The sequence below is a fragment of the Podarcis cretensis genome, assembly GCF_951804945.1.
Source record: "Podarcis cretensis genome assembly, chromosome: 2".
NCBI classification, from domain to species: domain Eukaryota; kingdom Metazoa; phylum Chordata; class Lepidosauria; order Squamata; family Lacertidae; genus Podarcis; species Podarcis cretensis.
Window position 1 is genome coordinate 111,636,185 of NC_137171.1, and position 20,719 is coordinate 111,656,903.

Below are 20,719 nucleotides of genomic sequence, written 5' to 3' on the forward strand. Positions count from 1 at the left end.
GTTTGGTGAATGTTTAGCTTAGCTCATCTAAGGATGCACGCCTGCTTCCCCGGGCCCTAGGGAAGCAAGCCAAATCAAAATTTCACATTTGCATTCACATTACACCATATAAGGAAAAGGAAATCCATGCAACCAAATGCAGTTTTTTAATGTGAAATATTCCCCGATTGTGTCCAAATGTCCTAAGGCCCCCCCTCGGGGGGGAGGCTGTTTCTTTTTCTCCTATGCCATAGCCACTATTCTTTTTCAGCCCGAGCCTCTTCATATCTGATCTTATTTTGCCTGTTCTAATTGGGGCTCTCCGCTGAGAGCAACACAGCTTAAATACTGAATTCCTTTATTGTGAGGTTCGGAAAGTCATTATTAGCAAATGTAGAAAAAGATATAGGTGCTCACCTCACAATGAAGCACCACAATGAAAGTCCTTTTCAAATCAAAGCTCTGGCATCCAGTGACTGATTTAATTAGCAAGGGTTTTTTTATCTCCTCCTTTCCAGAACACACCTGTTTCTTAGTCCAAATTTTAATGATTTTAGGAAACAGGGCTCTCCCCCACTCATGGCGATGACTCTGGAGAGTTGCCAGCCTCATCCAGCATCCCTTCTGTAGCGAGCGGCAGCTATCGGATGAACTGCGGGTAACAGCCAGTCCCCCCCTACGCTGGGGTGGGGGTCAGCAGGGATTATTACCCCTGAAAATCTGCACGGTTGGGGTCTGGTGTTCTGGGAAAGCAGCCAGCAGCCATGGCAGGAAACCAGCCATTTGGGATGGTTTCAATCAGGGCTTCCAAATTCCTGTTTCCTTTCCCCTTAGCTCCAAGGATCCACCAAATTAAAAACTGGTGTATTTCTATTATGCACGATTTAACATTTAACTCTGTTTCTTTCAGGTGGTGCAGGGGCTCTCAGATGTAGCTTCTGGGCTGCCTCCACCTTCCCCGAAGGTAGCCAGGCTGAATAGTTGCTGGGGTCAGTGAAGGTGGAAGCAGCCTGGAAGCTGCACCACCTGAAGGCAGCCAGGCATTCCCTGGCTGCGTGCAAGCAGGAGTGGGGGCAGGAATCTCTCAGCTGGGAAGAGGGGAGGCTTAGCTCCCCAGCTGAGCATTCAAAATTAAAACAGAAACTTTCCAAAAAACCAGAAAGCCTGCTAAATTGCAACTTGTGAAAAAGCAGCAACACAACAAATTGAAAAAAGCAAACCAACTGCAAATGAATCAAAATCACAAGAAAACATAAAACACTGACCCCAACCCAAACCTGATTCTAATTCTTACCCTAACGCTAACCCAGTCCTAAAATTAACCCGAACCCAGAAATGTTCTGGTTAGATTTTTCCGATTGAGCCAGTACATAGGTACTTTTATCAGTGAATTGCTAAATTTGGTAATGTGCAGCAGAGGCTCTTCGTCTTTGCCTCGTGGTTTGACTGAATTTTCGTCTGTTGCGCACCTGGCACATGGAGTGTGTTTGCGCTATAAACTTTCAGTTCCTAAACCATTCGTGTTTAGGTAAGTCTAACCCACCCTGCAGAATCTCATTTTTTCCTTCCTTTCTGTAGATGCTATTTATTCTGGAATGCTTCCAAATGCTAATTGTGTGCATGTTTGTGTGGAAAACCCACTACTACAAAGCTATGAGCAGAGCAATTCTAGCCGCGCCTACTCAGCTCTTACTCCCAGGGAAGTAAGTGTAGTGACGGTTGGTGCATTTCTCAAGATAACAGCAACGGTTTTCCTTCGACAGCAGCTGCGCCTCAGCGCCTGTACATTTTTTCCTCAGGCTACCCTGAAGGGCCTCAAGGAAGACACACTGCTCTTTCCCCCTGCTTTTATACCTTTCTTTTAAATGTGTAGGAACAGTTCATCATGGTTTTCACGTGTTTCTCATTTTAGGATTGCAGCTGCTTTTTCTTTTTTAATGATATTTGCATCCCACTTTTCCAACAACAAATGTTGAACTCCAAGGAGTTTTCAATAACTGCATTAAAAAACAAACAAGCCTTGCAGTCGCTATAATATCAAGCGTTGTGCTTCCCCGGCCTCCGTTTTTTCCTTCCAGTGGCTGCAGCAGCAGCAGCTACAACAAAGGCACCCGGACGCATTCCTGGAGTTTTACGACGGGAGTTTTCTGACAGGAGTTTTCCTGGAGTTTTCTGACAGGAGAGACCCGACTCTTCACGACTCCCAGGTTGAGTGATGCTGTGGTAGAATGTCGTGGATTCTGTGGCATTTTGCTCATTGCACCGATTTGTTTGCCTACTCGGAGAGCAACTGCTTCAACAGCTGCGGCTAACGTTTAGATCAGTTTAGATCAGTTTCCACATGTTTCAAAATTGAAAGTTCAGATTCTTGCAATGCCCCTTTCAAGCCTGCGCTTTGACCAGACAGCTAGCTGCAAATGGACTCAGCTGCCTCTGCTGTGCAGCCAATAGGTTTACACATCGTGGCAGGAACTCAGAGGAAAGAGGAAAGTGGCCCACCCCGGAAAACGTGAGGAGGAGTGCCACATGCTCTTCATCGTGAGGTAAGGATTTCTGCCTTGTCCCGGAGGAAAAAATCTTTAGAACCCGCTATGAACAGATTCTAGACTGGAAGCAGGTCTGGTGGGTGGGAGACGTTAGGAAGCCGCATAAGTGCTTGCTTCTGGAGTGTGGATCTTGGCTGTCTGTGTGGGTTGAGGAATAAAGGAGTTCTGGAAAGGCGAGAAAATGCTGTGCTGAATTTAGGCAGGGGGGCTCCTCACTTGGGGAGAAGGCTTTTGCCTAGCTTCTATCATACAATTGTTTTTACTCTATTAAGAGGCCAGATGGAGGGGGTGGGAACACGTGCACATGTGTGTGTTGTTGTAAATAAAAATCTGCCCTTTTTCCCTTATGGGGTATCCAAGAGCCCATATAGAGTCCTTACGTAGGTTCCCTATTGGTAGGAGAAAATAACAGAGGCCAACCAGAGAATATTGAGAAGCAAAGCAGCTAGTAAGCTTGATCTTTATTGATCTGTTGCAACAGGGTGCTTCCCTCACACGCAGGAGAGGAGGAGGAACCGAGAACAATGGCGCGCAAGGCCTTATAAAGACTTTTGAAATTGCCACCCTGTAGATCAAGACCACCCCCAGAAACATTATGCATACATCACAGAAGGGGTGTAACCTAAGACCACCCCTCAGATACATCCCATCTACATCACAGAAATTTAAATGTTGTTTTTCTCTTGTCCTTGTTTATCTCCTGTCTGGCAAGTTACTTGATTGGATTGCCTGAGGAGCCTGGCCATTCTTTTGTAGTGGTAAAATACTTATTTCCTGGGCCAGGTCACAGGCTCACACCCTATTCAAACACAGACATACCCTTAAGACAGGATTTGTGAAGGAAAGAGACAATGGGGAGACTTTTCCAGTTTGACCTTGCAGAGGAAATATTTGGTCAGTTTAGGAATCAAAATGGTTCCAGGTTGATCTTCCTGTGGTGATCTATGTATGTGCGGTTATGAACATTACCATATATCTAAGACCATAAAATTCCTATCACAGTGTATAGAGGTCGCCCCAGCACATGGCAAGAATCTGAGACTGGCATTGCTATGTTACCTCATCGGGAGAACCCAGAACTATTAGGGACTGAAGAGTCTGAATAATTCTGTGGAAGAATTTAGGTGTATTTCGGCAAATTCACAGAAGTTCATTAAATTACCGTAAATTACGCTTCTCTGCTGAACAAGGATGGTTGCGTTATTAATAATGTTGCGTGTGTTAATGGGCACTGTTAATGTAATTCTCACTGCTTGCGCTTCACAACGTTTCATTTCTTGGGGACCATGCTGCTTACAGTCTTCCTCTCCTCTCTTGTGTGCTTGCGCATGAAAGCAACTTGGTATAACGGCTTCATGCATCCGATGAAGGGCACTGTATTCTATCAAAGGTTACAGCAACATACAGTGGTACCTCAGGTTATATACGCTTCAGGTTACATACACTTCAGGTTACAGACTCCACTAACCCAGAAATAGTACCTCGGGTTAAGAACTTTGCTTCAGGATGAGAACATAAATTGTGTGGTGGTGGCATGGTGGCAGCAGGAGGCCCCATTAGCTAAAGTGGTACCTCAGGTTAAGAACGGACATCCAGAACGAATTAAGTACTTAACCCGAGGTACCACTGTACACCTGTTAGTCACTCAGTCTAAGCAGATGGTTTTCCCAGAACATTTCTATTAACCGCCACCTCTAACCCGTGAATCCTTTCTCAATTTAAGCCCTTAGTTTTAATCTCTTCCTGGGTTTAGTAACTTGACTTGAGTATAGTCTTACCATCTTCTTTGGACTCAGCTACAACCAGTTAAAAAACAGTGCTTCGCATGCTTTATAAGCCTGCAAAACCAGGTGGTGCTATAGAGCAAAAAAAAAAAAAATTCTAAGCAGTTTTTACATAGTTTTTTCTTTTGTTATAACGATTTAATTTCTGACTTTATAACATTTTTTCATGTGTGTAGACCCACCCTTTTTCTCCTTCCCTTCATTAACAAATTGCTGCCCTGTTGAAATTTAGATTGTAAACTTCTAGGGGCAGTTATCTGCCTTTTTGCATCACTTGTTACTCTAGTCCTGGTGGTTCTTAGTTGTTCAGTTTAGTTTTGGGTTACTCATGACATTTTAAAGTGGAGACATTTATTTAACTAATTATACTTCATTACTCTGAGGATTTCTGTTGTGCTGAGTGTTTTCTGATGTCTCCCCTCTCTTTTGGTGGTGTTAACTGCTGTGGAGGCAAAGTGTGGTATTTGAATGAAGAATAGGAATGGAGAATTATTAACGAAATTATCTCTCCGTTATCAGATAGTTCTCTCTCATTGGCACCTAGCCTTAAACAAGCAAGGCATTCAACACTTGCCATCAGGCTGTACCTCAGTGGAAAGTGTTTGGAGGGCAGGAGAGGGGAATAAGGGGAATCCCTTGGCAGTGCTTGAACAGCACATTGGGCCCATGGAAAGCTCTGCAAGTGAAGGGAAGGGGGAGAGATTGCTTGGGTAGGGCATTTAATGCTAAATAGAAATTGTTGGGGGTGGGGGGAGAGAAAAGAATGGAAAGAGAAGGAATTCCTAGGACAAAGGAGTGGGAGATATGTATGTCTGGACTCTGGAAGGGATGAGCAGGGAGTGGTAATGAGTATGCCCCCATGGCAGCCATTTTGTGACTCGTACCAACAGCACCTTATCAAAATTCCACATATGCCCATGCTCTAAAGAAGTTGGCAACCTGCATCCCTGCCATTAACACACACACTCGACACACCACATCAGTGGAAAATTGAGGCTGCTGGGAGCTCAGGTGGGTGGAGCAGCCCACTGCACCATCCACTCAGGGGATTGTTTGTTTATTTAAAATAATTTACATACTGCTTTTCGTTTGACGCCCATGGTTTTTTTAAAAAAACAGAAATAAAAAAATAACTATCCCAATAAAGTATAACTGCAAAGCATCACATGCCTAAGGTCATTAAAAGCTGGCGTCGGTGGTCAGATATGCACATATCAGCAGATACGTTTTTAGTAAATGAGATTATTACAAAAGAGTAGGTGCAGCAGGGAGGTTGCAGCAGGGCTAAAGGCGTCCAAGAAGATCTTAGCTACAGTTCTGTAATTTATTTTATTTATATAAACATTTATATGCCATCCTCATACAACATCAGAGCAGTGTGCAGCAACATACAAACTTTTTATACAGTTTTTTTAAAACAACAATTAAAAGCAGTTCAATCAATCACTAAAATGACCAGCTACTCAATACAATTTTATACAACTGCATAGGCCTGTTAGCATAAAAATATCTTCAAGAGACACCTGAAAATCAAAAGTGAGGATCTCTGCCAAATCTTTCCTGTTCCACAAAATGCCCAACTTTTGCTTGAGGCTTGTGAAGCCTCTGTAATACAGGGGACAGCTAACAGGGCTTCTCTGGATGATCTCAGTGACACAAGGGTTCACGTGGTCAGCGCTTTGCACGTCATCACAAGGGCAGCCACTTGTTATCACATGCTGCCCTTGTGATGTTATCAGTGTTATCACATGCTGTCAGTCATCTTCCTCCCGATCAGCAATCTCGCTTCTGCATTCTCTCCCAGCTGAAGCTTCTGGAGCAAGCCCCCAAGGGCAGCCCTGCAATGGAGTACATTTGCAGTAACCCAGTCTCAAGGTTACCAGGGCATGGACTATACTGGTCATGCTATCCCTATCCTTGTATAGCCAGGGCCGGATTAAAACCTTTAGAGGCCGTAAGGACTTAAAAGACTTTGGTGCCCCTAAATATAAACAACAATGGACCATTAAGTAAAATCTTATTTTTTTAAAAAAAAGAAACAAAACCTACAGTAAGATGGAAAATAACGCTTCCATCTATACTTCCACTTCATTTTTATTTGGGAGGAAGGGATTCATACTTTTTATAATTGCAAGGTCTTTGACCAGATTCTTGAAATTAATCTTACATAACATATGTTTAGTAGAGATAAGGTATGCAGCCTGTCTTGTTGCATATTTGTTCTATATATTAAAAATCCCAGCAAAGTCATTGCAACTAGAAAAAGCAGGAGATTTCCCCTCCTTCTGAGTAGAACAACATTGGACGGCTTGTGATGGGGAGGTCTCTCACCCCCCCTTCCTATTTCCCGGTAACAGTATCTGCTCCTCTGTTGAGTAGGGCTGGCTGATACCTGGGTTTCAACATTGTGATATATCACCTGATAAACATTGCAATATCCCGATATATCCCTGTGTTTTGAATCAAGTGGGAATAAGCCGCCTGACCTATACTCTTCTGAAGCACCCGGCAGTCATACCTGCAAGCCGTGATCAAACCACTGCAGGGGTGATTCATTGCATCATTTGCAGTCTCCCCTTCTCCAGGTGCAGTGCCCATTCTCTGCCTGTTTAATTGTTAGCAAAGCCTTCTAACCCAGATCAAGTACAAAGATGAAAAGAGAGAGAGGTGAACTCAGAAAGTTTTTTCAAATCAAATTCAGTTCAGGTGAAGCTTCTCTGCTCCTCAGGAACAGGCCTTCCAAACTGTACCTCTGCCTAACTGTCATAGTCTGGAATTACATCGCCCACAAGCAAACAACCACAGATATTTTGGCTATTGAGTGGCTCCCTTGAGCAACTACATTCTTTCTGTGGCGCCCCTGCGAGGCTCAGCAGCCCAGTTATGTCACCCCTTGCCTGCAGAGCCGGCAGCCTCTTACCCTTTTTTGACCACCCTCCCTTGTGGAGGGCTCCCTCAGCCTCCTCTCCTTTCCCCTCTCCTCGGGAGGCCTCTGGGCAGCCGCTGCTGCTGTCCATGGTCCCTGAGCTGCATCAGCTCCTGGCACCAGCCCCCCTGGCCAGCCCCAGAGGCATCCTTCGCCTGGGGAGCTTGTAGCCAGGGCTGCTGCAACGAAGAGCTGTGCAAGCCTTTAGGAGGCAGAGACTCGAGAGAGCGTCAGAGGGAGGGAGGGAAGGAAAGAGGGACAGAGGCCAGTGTTGAAAGCCACAGCCATTTCCGTTCTGGGTTTCCCCATCAGTCCAGCTAATTACTGCATGGATCCTGAAGGCTGCTTTGTCCTCAGCAGAAGCTCAGCGAAGGAACTTAACTGGGTGTGGGCAGGTATCCTGGTAAGGCTTGTATCCCTCTCTTGGTGTGGCTACAATTGGCAGAGTAGAATTTCTCTTGCTGGTAATCGTTGGTCTGGGACAGGAAATCAGGTCAAGAGCGTTGCAGTTTACAAGGCTAAGAAATAGCCTGAGGTGAACATCATTGCCAGCTAAATTGCTGTTGCAAAATATATTTTTAGCCCTTTTGAGAAGGAGGGAGCTTTCCCTACCCATGGGTAGAGCATGGGCGGGGCAGCTGCCCCCTAATCAGTAAAAATCAATAAAAATACATAGTAAATTGAGGTTCTCTTCCCCCCCCCCCAAATCCTGGCTACGCTCGTGCCGCTCCCCTTTTTGCAAATGCTGCTCCTCAAGTCAAGATGGATTTCTGCTTTTGATCTTTTTCTTTTCAATATCGGTTTCTGCTCCCTAGTGTTTGTTTCTATTTTTAGCTTTTCTAGCTCTGGGAATTTTCCTTGAAAGACAAAAAATGGGCCTCCCGGTTACGCATGCAAGGAAACATAGCAGGAAACATATTTGGCTATTAATTTAATTGGTTAGTCACTGTATCTTGCCCAAGGCAACCAAAAAATGACTTAACATTACTGCAGAAGTGTTAAGGAGCTGGAAATTTAGAAGCCATTGAGCAAAACTCTATTTTTTACTGTTTTTTTCTTGGGGAGTGGATGGGTAGAATTGGAATGTTTTTGGAAAGATGAAGAGGTATGTAAAGGTGAACATAACTCTAAACCTGATAATTTTTTACTTAACCTTTAACATATTGTTGCAACTGTTATGTTATAGTAGTACTGTACCAAAAGTAGCACATTTTATCTAAAATTAAAGCTGTAGAAGTAATTAGTAGCATTGATATCAAAGGTTCCCTAAAAATTTAATTACACTACTTAACAAGGGGAAAAAAGCAAATTCAGTTTCACAAATATTCAAATTATATTTGAATAGATATTCAAATATAATTTACTGCTGAGTCTTAGTATGCTTCGCACAACACCAGTTATTTGATTGTTTGTTAATTTCCCTTTCTAAACCAGGCCAAAGAAGAAAGAATGTAATGGATAAATTTTATCAGAACAAAATATAAGCAAATTTTATATTTCTATTGCCAGGAAAATTTACATTTATTTTATAACCCAGGCCAAACCGGTAAAGATGGATAGAATTTTACAGAACAAAAAATGATTAAATGAAGTTTATATTTTTTGCAAGGAAAATTTGCATGTTGGCATTCTCCGGCAATAGAGCTGCCCTTTGTATTTGAAGAATATTGCCAGTCGTGCTGAACATACGTTCAAATGACACACTTGTTCCTGGGATTTTTTAATACCACATACACAATATGCGTTAAATTGCAAAGTCATTTTTTTTAAAAAAAAACTGGTTATCACGATTTGCTCTGAAACCTGGTATCAGAATATATATAGATTTATAGCACAGCCCTAGTCTGGTATTGATGTTTCCGATGAGAGACCATCTGGGTCATGTCATCAGCAAACGTTAAGCGACATAAGAATCAGGGAACTCTGACTCATTTCCTGGCTTTTTATGGCAGAACAATTCTTTGTTGGCTTTAATGCCGCAAAAATCTGGTACCCAGGCTATATGGTACTGAAAAATTTATAAAGATTGTGGGGGTGGGGGGAGTGTTTCAGAAAACTTTACAAGCAATTTCTGTGTGCAAAAAGCTGGGAAGTGAGAGACAGCAGTGTTTTGTGTCTTTGAATCCAAGGATGCGGCTATGGGAAAACAAAACCCTTTGAGGTGTTAATGCTGGGAACCCATCCACTATTGGCTCTGGCTGTAAAGGTAAAGGGACCCCTGACCATTAGGTCCAGTCGTGACCGACTCTGGGCTTGCGGCGCTCATCTCGCTTTATTGGCCGAGGGAGCCGGCGTACAGCTTCCGGGTCATGTGGCCAGCATGACTAAGCTGCTTCTGGCGAACCAGAGCAGCTCATGGTAACGCCGTTTACCTTCCCGCCGGAGTGGTACCTATTTATCTACTTGCACTTTGACGTGCTTTCAAACTGCTAGGTGGGCAGGAGCAGGGACCGAGCAACGGGAGCTCACCCCGTCGCGGGGATTCGAACCGCCGGCCTTCTGATCAGCAAGTCCTAGGCTCTGTGCCCTGGCTGTTATCTATGTGTAAATAAACCGTATATCATAAAAGGCACCACAGTCTCCGCTGTGCCTCATTTCCAAAAGGAAACATGGACCTTGGATGAGGGTCTGGAAGCGATTGGGGTAGCATCGTGCAACAGTATGTTTTATTTTTTTCTAACCTGAAGGTGTCGTCAGAGGGGAATTGATCTCTTCTGCCTGGGCACTTTGTGCTGGACAGCAATGAGAGAGGAGAAATGATAAGCCATGGTGATGATGCTGTAGAGAGACACAGCCTGAGAGCGCCTGAAGAGACAGAAGCTGCCCAAGGAGGCAAAAAACCCCTGGGCAGGCGAACACATTTTTCCAAAATAAGAAAGACAGGTAAGTTGAAAAAGCTGCAGAACCTCCTTGACAGCTGGTTGTGGTGTGTATGGATGCGAGCGTGTAGCCTGCAAGGCAGCTTTATTTTCCCCTGGGAATTAGGGCAGGCATGGGGGGAGCCTCTTGCCCTCCAGATGTTGCTAGACTAAAGGTAGAGGTAAAGGGACCCCTGACCATTAGGTTCAGTCATGGCCAACTCTGGGGTTGCAGCGCTCATCTCGCTTTATTGGCCGAGGGAGCCGGCGTACAGCTTCCGGGTCATGTTGCCAGCATGACTAAGCTGCTTCTGGCAAACCAGAGCAGCGCACGAAAACGCTGTTTACCTTCCTGCCGGAGCGGTACCTATTTATCTACTTGCACTTTGACGTGCTTTCAAACTGCTAGGTTGGCAGGAGCTGGGACCAAGCAACGGGAGCTCACTGCCAACCTTCTGATCGGCAAGTCCTAGGCTCAGTGGTTTAGACCACAGCGCCACCTGCATCCCTAAAACTAAAAGCCCCACTATTCCTGCCCCTGTTGGTTATGCAGTCTGGGGCTGATGGGAGTTGGAGGCCCCCAACATCTGGAGGGCCACCTAGTTTATAAACCTGTTGGCATTTGGCTTACATTGTGTGTGTGTGTGTGTGTGTGTGTGTGTGTCTGCCTTTCTCCCCTTCCAGTTCCCAAATACATTTTTCTTCAAGTTCTCGCCTGTGCAAGTTAGAAGAAAATATTAAGCGGTAAGATTGTGATGTTTGCCGATGCCACTTCACAAAACCTGCAGCGTGTGGAGTCTTTACAGGAGCTAGTCTTGTTCTCTGTAGAGTATCTGCTGATGCAAATGGATAAATTCCTGCACCTCTTAACTCTTGCTCAATCACCCAGTCCTTTTTTGCGATAGATGTACATGCATACGTAGGACCAGTGGCGTAGCGTGGGTTATCAGCACCCGGGGCAAGGCAAGTAATTTGCGCCCCCTAACCCATGGATTTGCGCCCCCTAACCCGTGGATTTCCCTAACCCCCAGATGTTGCTCCCGGTGCGGCCAGCCCCCCCTGCACCCCCCACGCTACGCCACTGCGTAGGACACTAACTTCTGCCAAGTTAGACCCCTGGTCCACCTGGCTCAGTGGCAAGCAGTAGCCCTGCAGGGTTCAGGCAGGAGTCTCTCCCAGCAATAGCTGCAGATGTCAGGATTTGAAACAGGGACCCCTTTTGTCAGGGGCTCAGGAGCAGAGGCACAGGGAAGAGAGGAGATGGAGAGCGAAGGGGAAGAATCCGAGGGGAGCGTAGGAGAAGAGGACAGTGGACCGAGGGATTCCATGAGCCTCTCCAGCGAATCGGAAGATTCACAGAAGGGGGCGCCAGTGGCCAGGGGTAGGGGGTTCCCAAGGGGAACGCCCCAGGAGCAAGGGGGCAGCAGGGACTCCCAGAGCAGTAGCTGGAAATCAGGACCAGCTTCCCCACCAGAGCAGAGTGGGGGGGAAGAGTCCCAAGGATCGGGGCCAGTGCATTCCCCACCAGGGAGAGAAGATAAGGCAGGGCTGACCACGCCTCCATCAGAAAGTCGGACAACGGAGGAGAGGTCAGATCCAGCCAGTGTCCCGGAAGAGGAAAGCAGTGACAGAAGTAGTGTAACGGTTAGGAGGAAGGTCACTGGGTTGGCGCGAGAGGCAAGTTCAAATGTACAGGAGCGCGGGACAGCAGAGAATGAGGATTGGGAACCAGGTCCTAAAGCCCGCCGGAGGCAGGGGGAGGAGCTAAGCGACTCAGCGTGGAAAGAGTCCAGAAAGGGCAATGCCCCAGCGGGCAGGAGGACCCAGAGGAGGAGAGAGCAGCGGAAAAGGTGGAGCAGGGCTAGGATCTTAAACTGGTGTCATAGGGGAGGAGACTCAGACGGACTTCGCCGATCTAGGGTTTAAGACGTAGGGCTGCACGCTGGGGCTTTGAAATGGAAACTGAACTTCAATAAAGACTTTTGTACATTACTACAGCCTAGCGTTGGTCCTCTGTGAGCTGGGACCTAGAGGCAGCTCTGACACCTTTGTATGCAGATAATTGCCAAAGGGTTGTCATACGCCCGGGTTTCCCCAGACATTTAAAACTGGTTCCGAAATTTCCAGCCAGAAGCAATTTTCTAAGGCCAAATACTGGCAATGTCTGGAAATTTCCGAACATATGGCAGCCTGTGTGTGTGTGTGTGTGTGTGTGTGTGTGTGTGTAATGTTGATATGCTGCATTAATCATTCTGGAATATCTGACATATCCATATTCCTGATTTCCATTCAGTGATCACGCCCTCTAAAAATAGATGGTTGTCTCTTTTCAGTTTATTGCTGAAAAATTATACACTGCTTGATTGTAAAAAAAACCCCTCTAAGGAATGAGAACAGTTAAAAACAAGTAGTAAAAACATGTAATTTCTTTTTTTATTAATTAATTCTTTTTAAATGTTTCCATTGGTAATGTGACTTTCTTGTAAGCTGTTTAGAGGTTCTGTACATTGTCCTTGGGGGTCTGTCTGAGCAAGAGTCATGTGGAAATTGCTGCAAGCGGCACACTGGCATGGTTTTCTGCAGAGCTCTGGCCACATTCTTGCATATCCTATTAGGATTTGTTTAACTGAAGTGAGCCAGTTTTTTAGATGTATTTATATACAGCTGCTGGAATGTATAAACTTGAGGTATAAAAGCCTCTCATGTTTGAAGGATTATCCTTACCAAGCCCTGCAAAAATATTGGCCAAAGGATTGCCTCAATCTCTCTGCTTTGGAGCAAAACCTAATTTTGAAATCTAGTATCTTTTGCATCAGTAGCTGAGAATTAGCATATAAATATATACAGTGGTACCTCAGGTTAAGTACTTAATTCGTTCCGGAGGTCCGTTCTTAAGCCGCAAACTGTTCTTAACCTGAAGCACCACTTTAGCTAATGGGGCCTCCCGCTGCTGCCGTGCCGCCGGAGCACAATTTCTGTTCTCATCCTGAAGCAAAGTTCTTAACCTGAGGTACTATTTCTGGGTTAGCGGAGTCTGTAACCTGAAGCGTATGGAACCTGAAGCGTACATAACCCGAGGTACCACTATACAGCATGTTAAAGGCCTTCCCTGTTTCATGGCCCTCTCCCTGTCACCCCAGATTCCAATTTTGCTTTTGCTTTTTGCAACGCTATTTCCAGGAGTTAATACAAGCACTGGGCCACTCATTTGCATCTTTGCATTTCATTAGCTTTTCTGAAGTGGAAAAAAAACCCTCCCACAATGATAGTATTCAGAGAGCCTTTTAAAAAGTTACTGGGAACCAGGCAGAGGGCCTTCTTGGTAGTGATGCCCACCCTGTGAAATACCCTCCCATCAGACATCAAGGAAATAAACAGCTATCTGACTTCTAGAAGACATCTGAAGGCAGATAATTTAGGGAAGTTTTTTAATGTTTGATGTTTTGCTGTTTTTTAATAGTCTGTTGCGAAACACCCAGAGTGACAGGGGCAACCCAGTCAGATAGGCAGCATATAAATAATAAAATTAATAACAGTAACAACAACTATTATTATTATTATTTTGCATCTCGGGACTTATGTATGCTTTCTCTTGTCCAGCTGCTTCCCCTTGGGTAAAACTGCTCTTTAGCGCTCAATCAGAGCAAATGGCAATTCAAACACTTTTGTTTCAAGCAGCTTAGAAACACAGAGGGGTGCCTGAAGAATAGTGAGATTAAAAGTCCCCTTGCTTGGCTTGGAATAGGTTGCTTTTGTTTCCTCCATGCCCAGCATAGAAACAGAAGCAGTTGCCCATCTGGCAGTCATGGTGGTTTCTGTGCTGGGCCCCTCCCCGTCTTCCTCCCCCATGCCTAGTGCAAACGTGGTTAAGGGAAAGAGGAAGCCACCTGCCCCCATTCCAGCAGCTCACAGCTCATTTACCTGCACACAGTTCCCCTTTCCCTATAGCAACCAGATAAGTGGTTAAACAGAAGGTGGTTTTTAATATAGCTAAGCCTTTTGGTTACACAGGATAATGAAGATTTGAATAAACTGCTGCAGCATGATGGCCAGAAAAGCAATTGGCAATGGCAGGGAAGTCCACATAAGCACAAAATCCAGTTATAGCTAGGTAGCCGTGTTGGTCTGCCATAGTCAAAACAAAATAAAAAAATTCCTTCCAGTAGCACCTTAAAGACCAACTAAGTTAGTTCTTGGTATGAGCTTTCGTGTGCATGCACACTTCTTCAGATACACTGAAACAGAAGTCACCAGACCCTTCTATATAGTGAGAAGGTGGGGAGGGGTATTACTCAGAAGGGTGGTGGGATTGGGTGATTTCTGAAGAAGTGTGCATGCACACGAAAGCTCATACCAAGAACTAACTTAGTTGGTCTTTAAGGTGCTACTGGAAGGAATTTTTTTATTTTGTTTTGACTATAAGCACAAAATGTCATCTTTGGCTACTGCAGCGTCTGGGAAGCTTTGGCTCTGCTTACTATTCGAGTTCAGTTTCTTTCTTTTTTTATAAATATTTTTTATTGCTCAATTTCCACATAACAAATTATCAAACCATATAATCACCTACATAATTTCCCCCCTTTATTTCCCCCACTCTCTCCCCCCACTCTCCCCCCCCCACCAAGGACTACCCTCAGCTCCTCTCCCCGATTTCACTGCACATATTTTCTCTGCATATTATAAAATTGTATATATCCTTACATATCTGTCCATCATGTTATCAACAACAAATTTGTGTATGTTTATTGAAAACCTGCCAAGGAGTCCAGTTCATTTTGTTGTCTTTTTAAATAATTTGTAAAAAGTTCCCATTCTTCTTTAAAGTCACAGTTGTCCGTATCTCCCAGTTTATATGTCAATTTATCCAGTTCTGGATAACTCATCAATTTTTCTTGCCACTGTTCTTTTGTCGGGGGTTCCTCATTCTTCCATCCTTGTGCTATCAAGACTCTTGCCGCTGTTGTAGCATACATAAATAAATTCCTTATTTTCCTTGGCAAGTCTTGTCCCACAATCCCTAACAAAAATGCTTCTGGGTTTTTTTACAAATGTCATTTTAAACATTTTCTTCAATTCATTATATATCATTTCCCCCAAAAAAATTAATTTCTGCCCCTCCTGCCTCAGATACACTGAAAAGGATTGAAGGTGAGTGTCAGGAAACTGCCATCGGAAGAACAGGTGGTGGAAGGGCTCCAGGAGGATAGAAGAGACTCAGCAGCAGAAGAGGGAACCAGTAGGGGGGGAGCAGGAGCTTCAAGGGACAGGAAGTCGGAGGGGAGGCTCTGGGACACTTCCAGTGAGAACAGTGAGGAGGTATCAAGGCCCCCTTTAGCGACCCCCACCCCTCGCCGGAAGCTGTCACGCAGGGAATCTAGGAGACGCGTTTCCGTCAAGCAGCTTTTATGCTGGAAACGTTTCCCACTGTCGGATTCTACCAGTGACTGACGGAGCCATGTCCAAGGGCTCCGCTCAAGGCAGAGCTTTGCTACGTTAAGCAAACTCCGAGGGACTAACCCTTTTACGCACAAGTAGCTCATTGTCCCATCACAGTGAGTCACATTGCAGAGGCCGGGGAAATATCTTCTGCATATCCTCAGATAATTGAAGATGCATATCAGTTCTGTAGATGGTCTGTGAGACCAGTTGAATTCTTCAGCTATAGATAAAAAATTGCTCTTTCTGAGTAAATGTCTTATTTTGGCAAGGGTCAATCCCTGTTTCCCTTCTTGCTATTCCTAGTAGTGATCAGTTCTTGCCCCCAAAGGATGAATCCCAGAATCGCCTGCCCAGTTTAACATCCACTTTGCGGATGAGCTGGATGAGGCCATCTGTGAGGTGAGGCCCCCAAGTCTTCCTGTGGGGAGGGGGAGGGGCTGTCACTCATATTTCAGTAAGAATCTGACTGTCTGGGTGTCCAAAGGCTGCTGGCTAATGTGTTCTAGCCCCAAATTAAAAGAATTCTTTGAGAATAATTTAGATAAAGATACAGAAATATGTATGGTATGGGAGGCAAGTAAAGCATATATAAGAGGTTACTTTATACAACATTTCGTACTTAAAAAAGAGAGACAGTAGAACATACAAAAAGATTCTGTGTGAAATTAGACAAAAAGAAAAAGAGCTGGGAAAATCTCTAACAAATACAAATATTACCTGTCATATTATGATGCTGCAGAGATAACTGTGCTAGCAACACAGGAGATAGAAGCAAAATTGAAATATACCAACTCCAAATTCCCGAATGCCAAAAAGAAATAAGTATTGCAGTAATATCAACGAGTTCTGGTATTAGCAACCCAGTTCACCATGGAGGTTTTAGTTTATTGTGGGTGTGTTGATGTGGCTACATGTGAAACACGCCTTGTAGGTGAGATTTGTGTTCTTCATCCTTAGTATGGTAAATCAAGACCATTATTTGTGTGTGCTCATTTCCTTTCAGGGGATCACCCTAATTATTGCTGTAAAAGCATCATGCCTAAGCGTAACATCTTAATTGCATCCATCATCCTCATTCTCCTCCTCATCACCATCCCTGTTCTTGCTATCCCGAGAGGTGAGTTTTCTGCCTGTTTTCTGAGTGTTTTCTTCTAGGTCTGTCCCAGTCATGACCTCTGTCTGCCACCAGCACTTTGGCTTCTAATGGCCAGTTCACACTTAGCAGCAGCAGTTAGGAAAACAGCTGCCTTTGGCTGAATCCATATTATCCATGCTCTTGCCAATGGCTCTCTGGGACTTTGGTCCTGTTTAGGGAAGTTTTTAATGTTCGATGTTGTATCTTGTATTTAATATTCTGTTGGGAGTCGCCCAGATTGGCTGGGGAAACCCAGCCAGATGGGCGGGGTATAAATAATAAATTATTATTATATTATTACTTTGGAGGGGATCTTTCCCAGCCCGACCTGAAGATGCCAGAGATTGAACCCAAGACCGTCAGCATGCAAAGCAGATTCTCTGCCACTGAACAACAAAGCTCCCCCAAGTTGTGTGATTCCTCTACTGGTCCTTCCCTTTCCTCTCTCCAAGATGCATCTGAATCCAGGAGCCACAAGAGCTACTTATTGGTTCCTTCTTTGCTCTCCCTCCCAGCCAGACAGGAACCACTGTTATGTGCAGATCCCAGTTCAGAGCAGAACTTTCTCTCTCTTGCAGGGGGGAAATCCAACCAGACTTGCCTTGATGTGAATAACTGTGCTGTTTTGGGACCAGCGTGTCCAGCTGGCTGGGTTGGCTATGAAGGGAAGTGTTACTTTTTCTCAGAAGAAGAAAGAAACTGGACTTCTGCCCAGAGCTTTTGCAGTTCCCAGGGCTCTTCTCTGGCTGTGATTCAGAGTGAGCTGGAAAAGGTGAGACCAACAAATGTATAAATGTTTTGAGAATTATCTCCTGCACAGCACCAAGGATGAGCTATCCTTATGGAAATATAAAGAGAATCTGTGACGTAACTTGGCTTTGTCATAACTTGATGCAAACAAAAATAATAAAAAAATTCTCCAGGAGCACATTAGAGACCAACTAAGTGTGTTCTTAGTATAAGCTTTCGTGTGCATGCACACTTCTTCAGATATGCACACGAAAGCTTATACAGTGGTACCTCAGGTTACAGATGCTTCAGGTTACATACGCTTCAGGTTACAGACCCCACTAACCCAGAAATAATACCTCGGGTTAAGAACTTTGCTTCAGGATGAGAACAGAAATCGTGTTCCAGCGGCGCGGTGGCAGCAGGAGGCCCCATTAGCTAAAGTGGTGCTTCAGGTTAAGAACAGTTTCAGGTTAAGAACAGACCTCCGGAATGAATTAAGTACTTAACCCAAGGTACCACTGTACCAAGAACAAACTTAGTTGGTCTCTAAGGTGCTACTGGACAATTTATTTTCATTATTTTCATTTTTATTTCTATTTCAACTGCATCAGACCAACACAGCTATCTACCTGAATCTTGATGTAAACAAATTATCCATCATACTCTTCCTTCAGCCACTTTCCTATCCTCCTTGAACCTCCTTCCTCCCTTTTCAGCAAAGCTTTCCTTCTGCTATCTAAGCCTTACTTTCTTTGCATCTCCAGTCTCACTGCCCAGGTCTGTGTTGGGAGTTCTTGTTCTCCTCCCACAATTGGCATTATTTGAGGTGGAAGACTCACTTGGAGGCACTGTTCTAAGCTGTTTGTGTGTTTTCAACCAAGGTGTTCATGCTTCGGTTCAAGGGCGAAGCTGACCATTGGATTGGCCTCTGGAAGGACTTCAATGATACCTGGATATGGGCAGATGGGTTAGAATACAGTAACACGTGAGTCCTTGTTCTTCTCCAAATTGGGATTAAGCAGGAGGCATGCTGTGTACAGTGAGTTGATCCCAAACCTGAATCTGTAACCAAAAATCACTCCAGAATGTGAACTTCAAGGAATCAGAATTGCACTCAAACCTCTCGGTAACTTTCCTGATATGTTGGGGTTTCTCACCTCTGACCAGACACACAGAAACCATCCACACTGCCGACAAACTCCAGCTAAGGCTCTTGAGCTACCTCTGGTGTGGAGAAAGTGGAAGATGATGATGATGATACCAATAATAAATATGTTATTTATACCCCGCCCATCTGTCATGGTTTCCCTATCCAATCTGGTGGCTCCCTACAGAATATTAAAACATCAAACATTAAAAACTTCCCTAAACAGGGCTGCCTTCAGATGTGTCCTAAAAGTCAGATAGTTCTTTTATTTCCTTGACATCTGATGGGAGGGCGTTGCACAGGGCGGGCGCCACTACCGAGAAGGCCCTTTGCCTGGTTCCCTGTAACCTCACTTCTCGCAGCGAGACAACCAACAGAAGGCCCTTGGTGCTGGACCTCAGTGTCCAGACTGAACGCTGGGCATGGAGATGCTCCTGCAAGGAGAAATTCTTGTTCTCCCACTCTCATAATTCTTAAGGTCAATCAATTAAGCTGAAAGGTGGGGGATTTACAAAATATGGAATCCACTCCCACAAGACAGACAACTTTAGCAGGGAATTAGACAGACTCACGGAGAACAAGGCTGTTGATGGACCCTCATGATGAGTCCTATGCTGTCTCCAAGAACTAAGGCAGCGTAGCTTTGAATACAAGTTGCTGTGGAACAATCATTGGGGAAGGTTCTAGTAAGAGCATAAGTATTTTATTGATTTTTGGGTAAACAGTGAAGAGAATGGAAACAATACAAAATATCAGGTACAGATAATCCGTCATACAACCAAAGCATAAAACCACACAGGGTGAAGCTTATTCATGGATCAGATCTCTCCATAATGTAACAGGTGGTTTCATTAGGGATGCATAAGCCATATACTCTCACACTTTCTTAATCTGCTATCTAACAATCCTGCTATGCTCCCTGACCGGCCTGCCAGTCATGCAATGTAATCAAGCCATCCAGCACAAGCCCCAAATCAATGGATTCAAGTTACAAGAAAGGTGATTCCAACTAAATCTCAGGAAGAACTTTCTGATAGCAAGAGCTGTCTGACAATCAAACCTTGGGAGGTTGTGGACTCTCCTTTATTGGAGGTTTTTAAAGAGAGGTTGGATGGCCACCAGTCAAGGGATTTTCGGCGGCTTGCTAATGGATTCTTGGCTACGTAGTTTATGACACTCTCCCACCCATACAAGACAGAGCACCCAACCTGGCTTGCCCATCTCACCTTCCCTCCTTGTGTTGCAGGTTGGTGGTGAAAGGAAGCGAAAACTGTGCCTATCTAAGCAAGGAGTTTGTCATTGCCTCCCGTTGCCACATACCAATAAAGTGGATCTGCAGTCACCCTGATACGTATATGAAGAATGTAAACTCTACAGCAGTAAAAGTCATATGCCAAGAGGAATTATAGTAATTCCCAGGGATGTAAGAAATCAGCAATTTCCATTCTGGCCCATTTTAATCACAATCAGCACTATTTCCATTCCGCTGCAGTTTGATTTCTTTCTAATCTACAATATTAACCTCACTGTCTACTATTTAACATTGTTTGTGCAACTTGCATTCATTTCTGTGTAAAGGAAGCATCAAAACAATGTAAGACAGTATTTAATGACATACCATTTGTGGACATCAAGAAGGCAACAACAATCAGGTGAACAAATACAGATTGTATTCACTTGATTCTCTGACCACAGAGCTGCCACCATTTCTGCTTGCTTTTCTGTTTTTGTCACAATTCTCTGACATGCTTAGGTAAGCCTTTCCATTGTATGACCTAGATACTGTTTCTAGAAGGAAAGGCAGCAAATTGTATGGAAACAATTCTACACCAAAGCTGGTGTGTGACAGGAGACTACAGATAGGAGTGCTCAACTCTGACGCTTGTTCAACAGCTTCATACAAAACCTCAAATGATCTGAACTAGGCTTCAGTGCCTGCACACTTTCAAATTTTTAATCTTCAACGTTCTTTCTCTGTTAAATGCTGTTATTTCTGTTGATTACTATTCTGCTGGATTTACTCAAGACCTGCTGGGTTATTTACTTGTTGTTGTTTAATCATTTAGTCGTGTCCGACTCTTCGTGACCCCATGGACCACAGCACTGCCAGGCACTTGTTACTTATTTATACTGGTTCTTAAAATATTCAATAAACATTTTCCAACCCTCCTTA

The 20,719-nt window shown here is 44.4% G+C and overlaps 1 protein-coding gene across 2 annotated transcripts; it reads left to right on the top strand.

The window, feature by feature from the left end:
• The first annotated feature begins 204 nt into the window (after positions 1 to 204).
• On the top strand, positions 205 to 20,719 carry LOC307209016 (C-type lectin domain family 2 member B-like). 2 transcript variants are annotated; one of them, XM_079964097.1, is made up of 6 exons: positions 205 to 2,522; positions 9,923 to 10,118; positions 16,536 to 16,649; positions 17,246 to 17,439; positions 18,281 to 18,384; positions 19,793 to 20,719. In XM_079964097.1, exons 2-6 carry the CDS (start codon positions 9,992 to 9,994, stop codon positions 19,953 to 19,955), a joined length of 702 nt encoding a protein of 233 aa, XP_079820223.1. In that variant the 5' UTR covers positions 205 to 2,522; positions 9,923 to 9,991; the 3' UTR covers positions 19,956 to 20,719. The 2 variants fall into 2 exon arrangements, with proteins under 2 accessions (XP_079820223.1, XP_079820224.1); XM_079964098.1 differs by lacking the exon at positions 16,536 to 16,649 and having other exon boundaries at positions 631 to 2,522.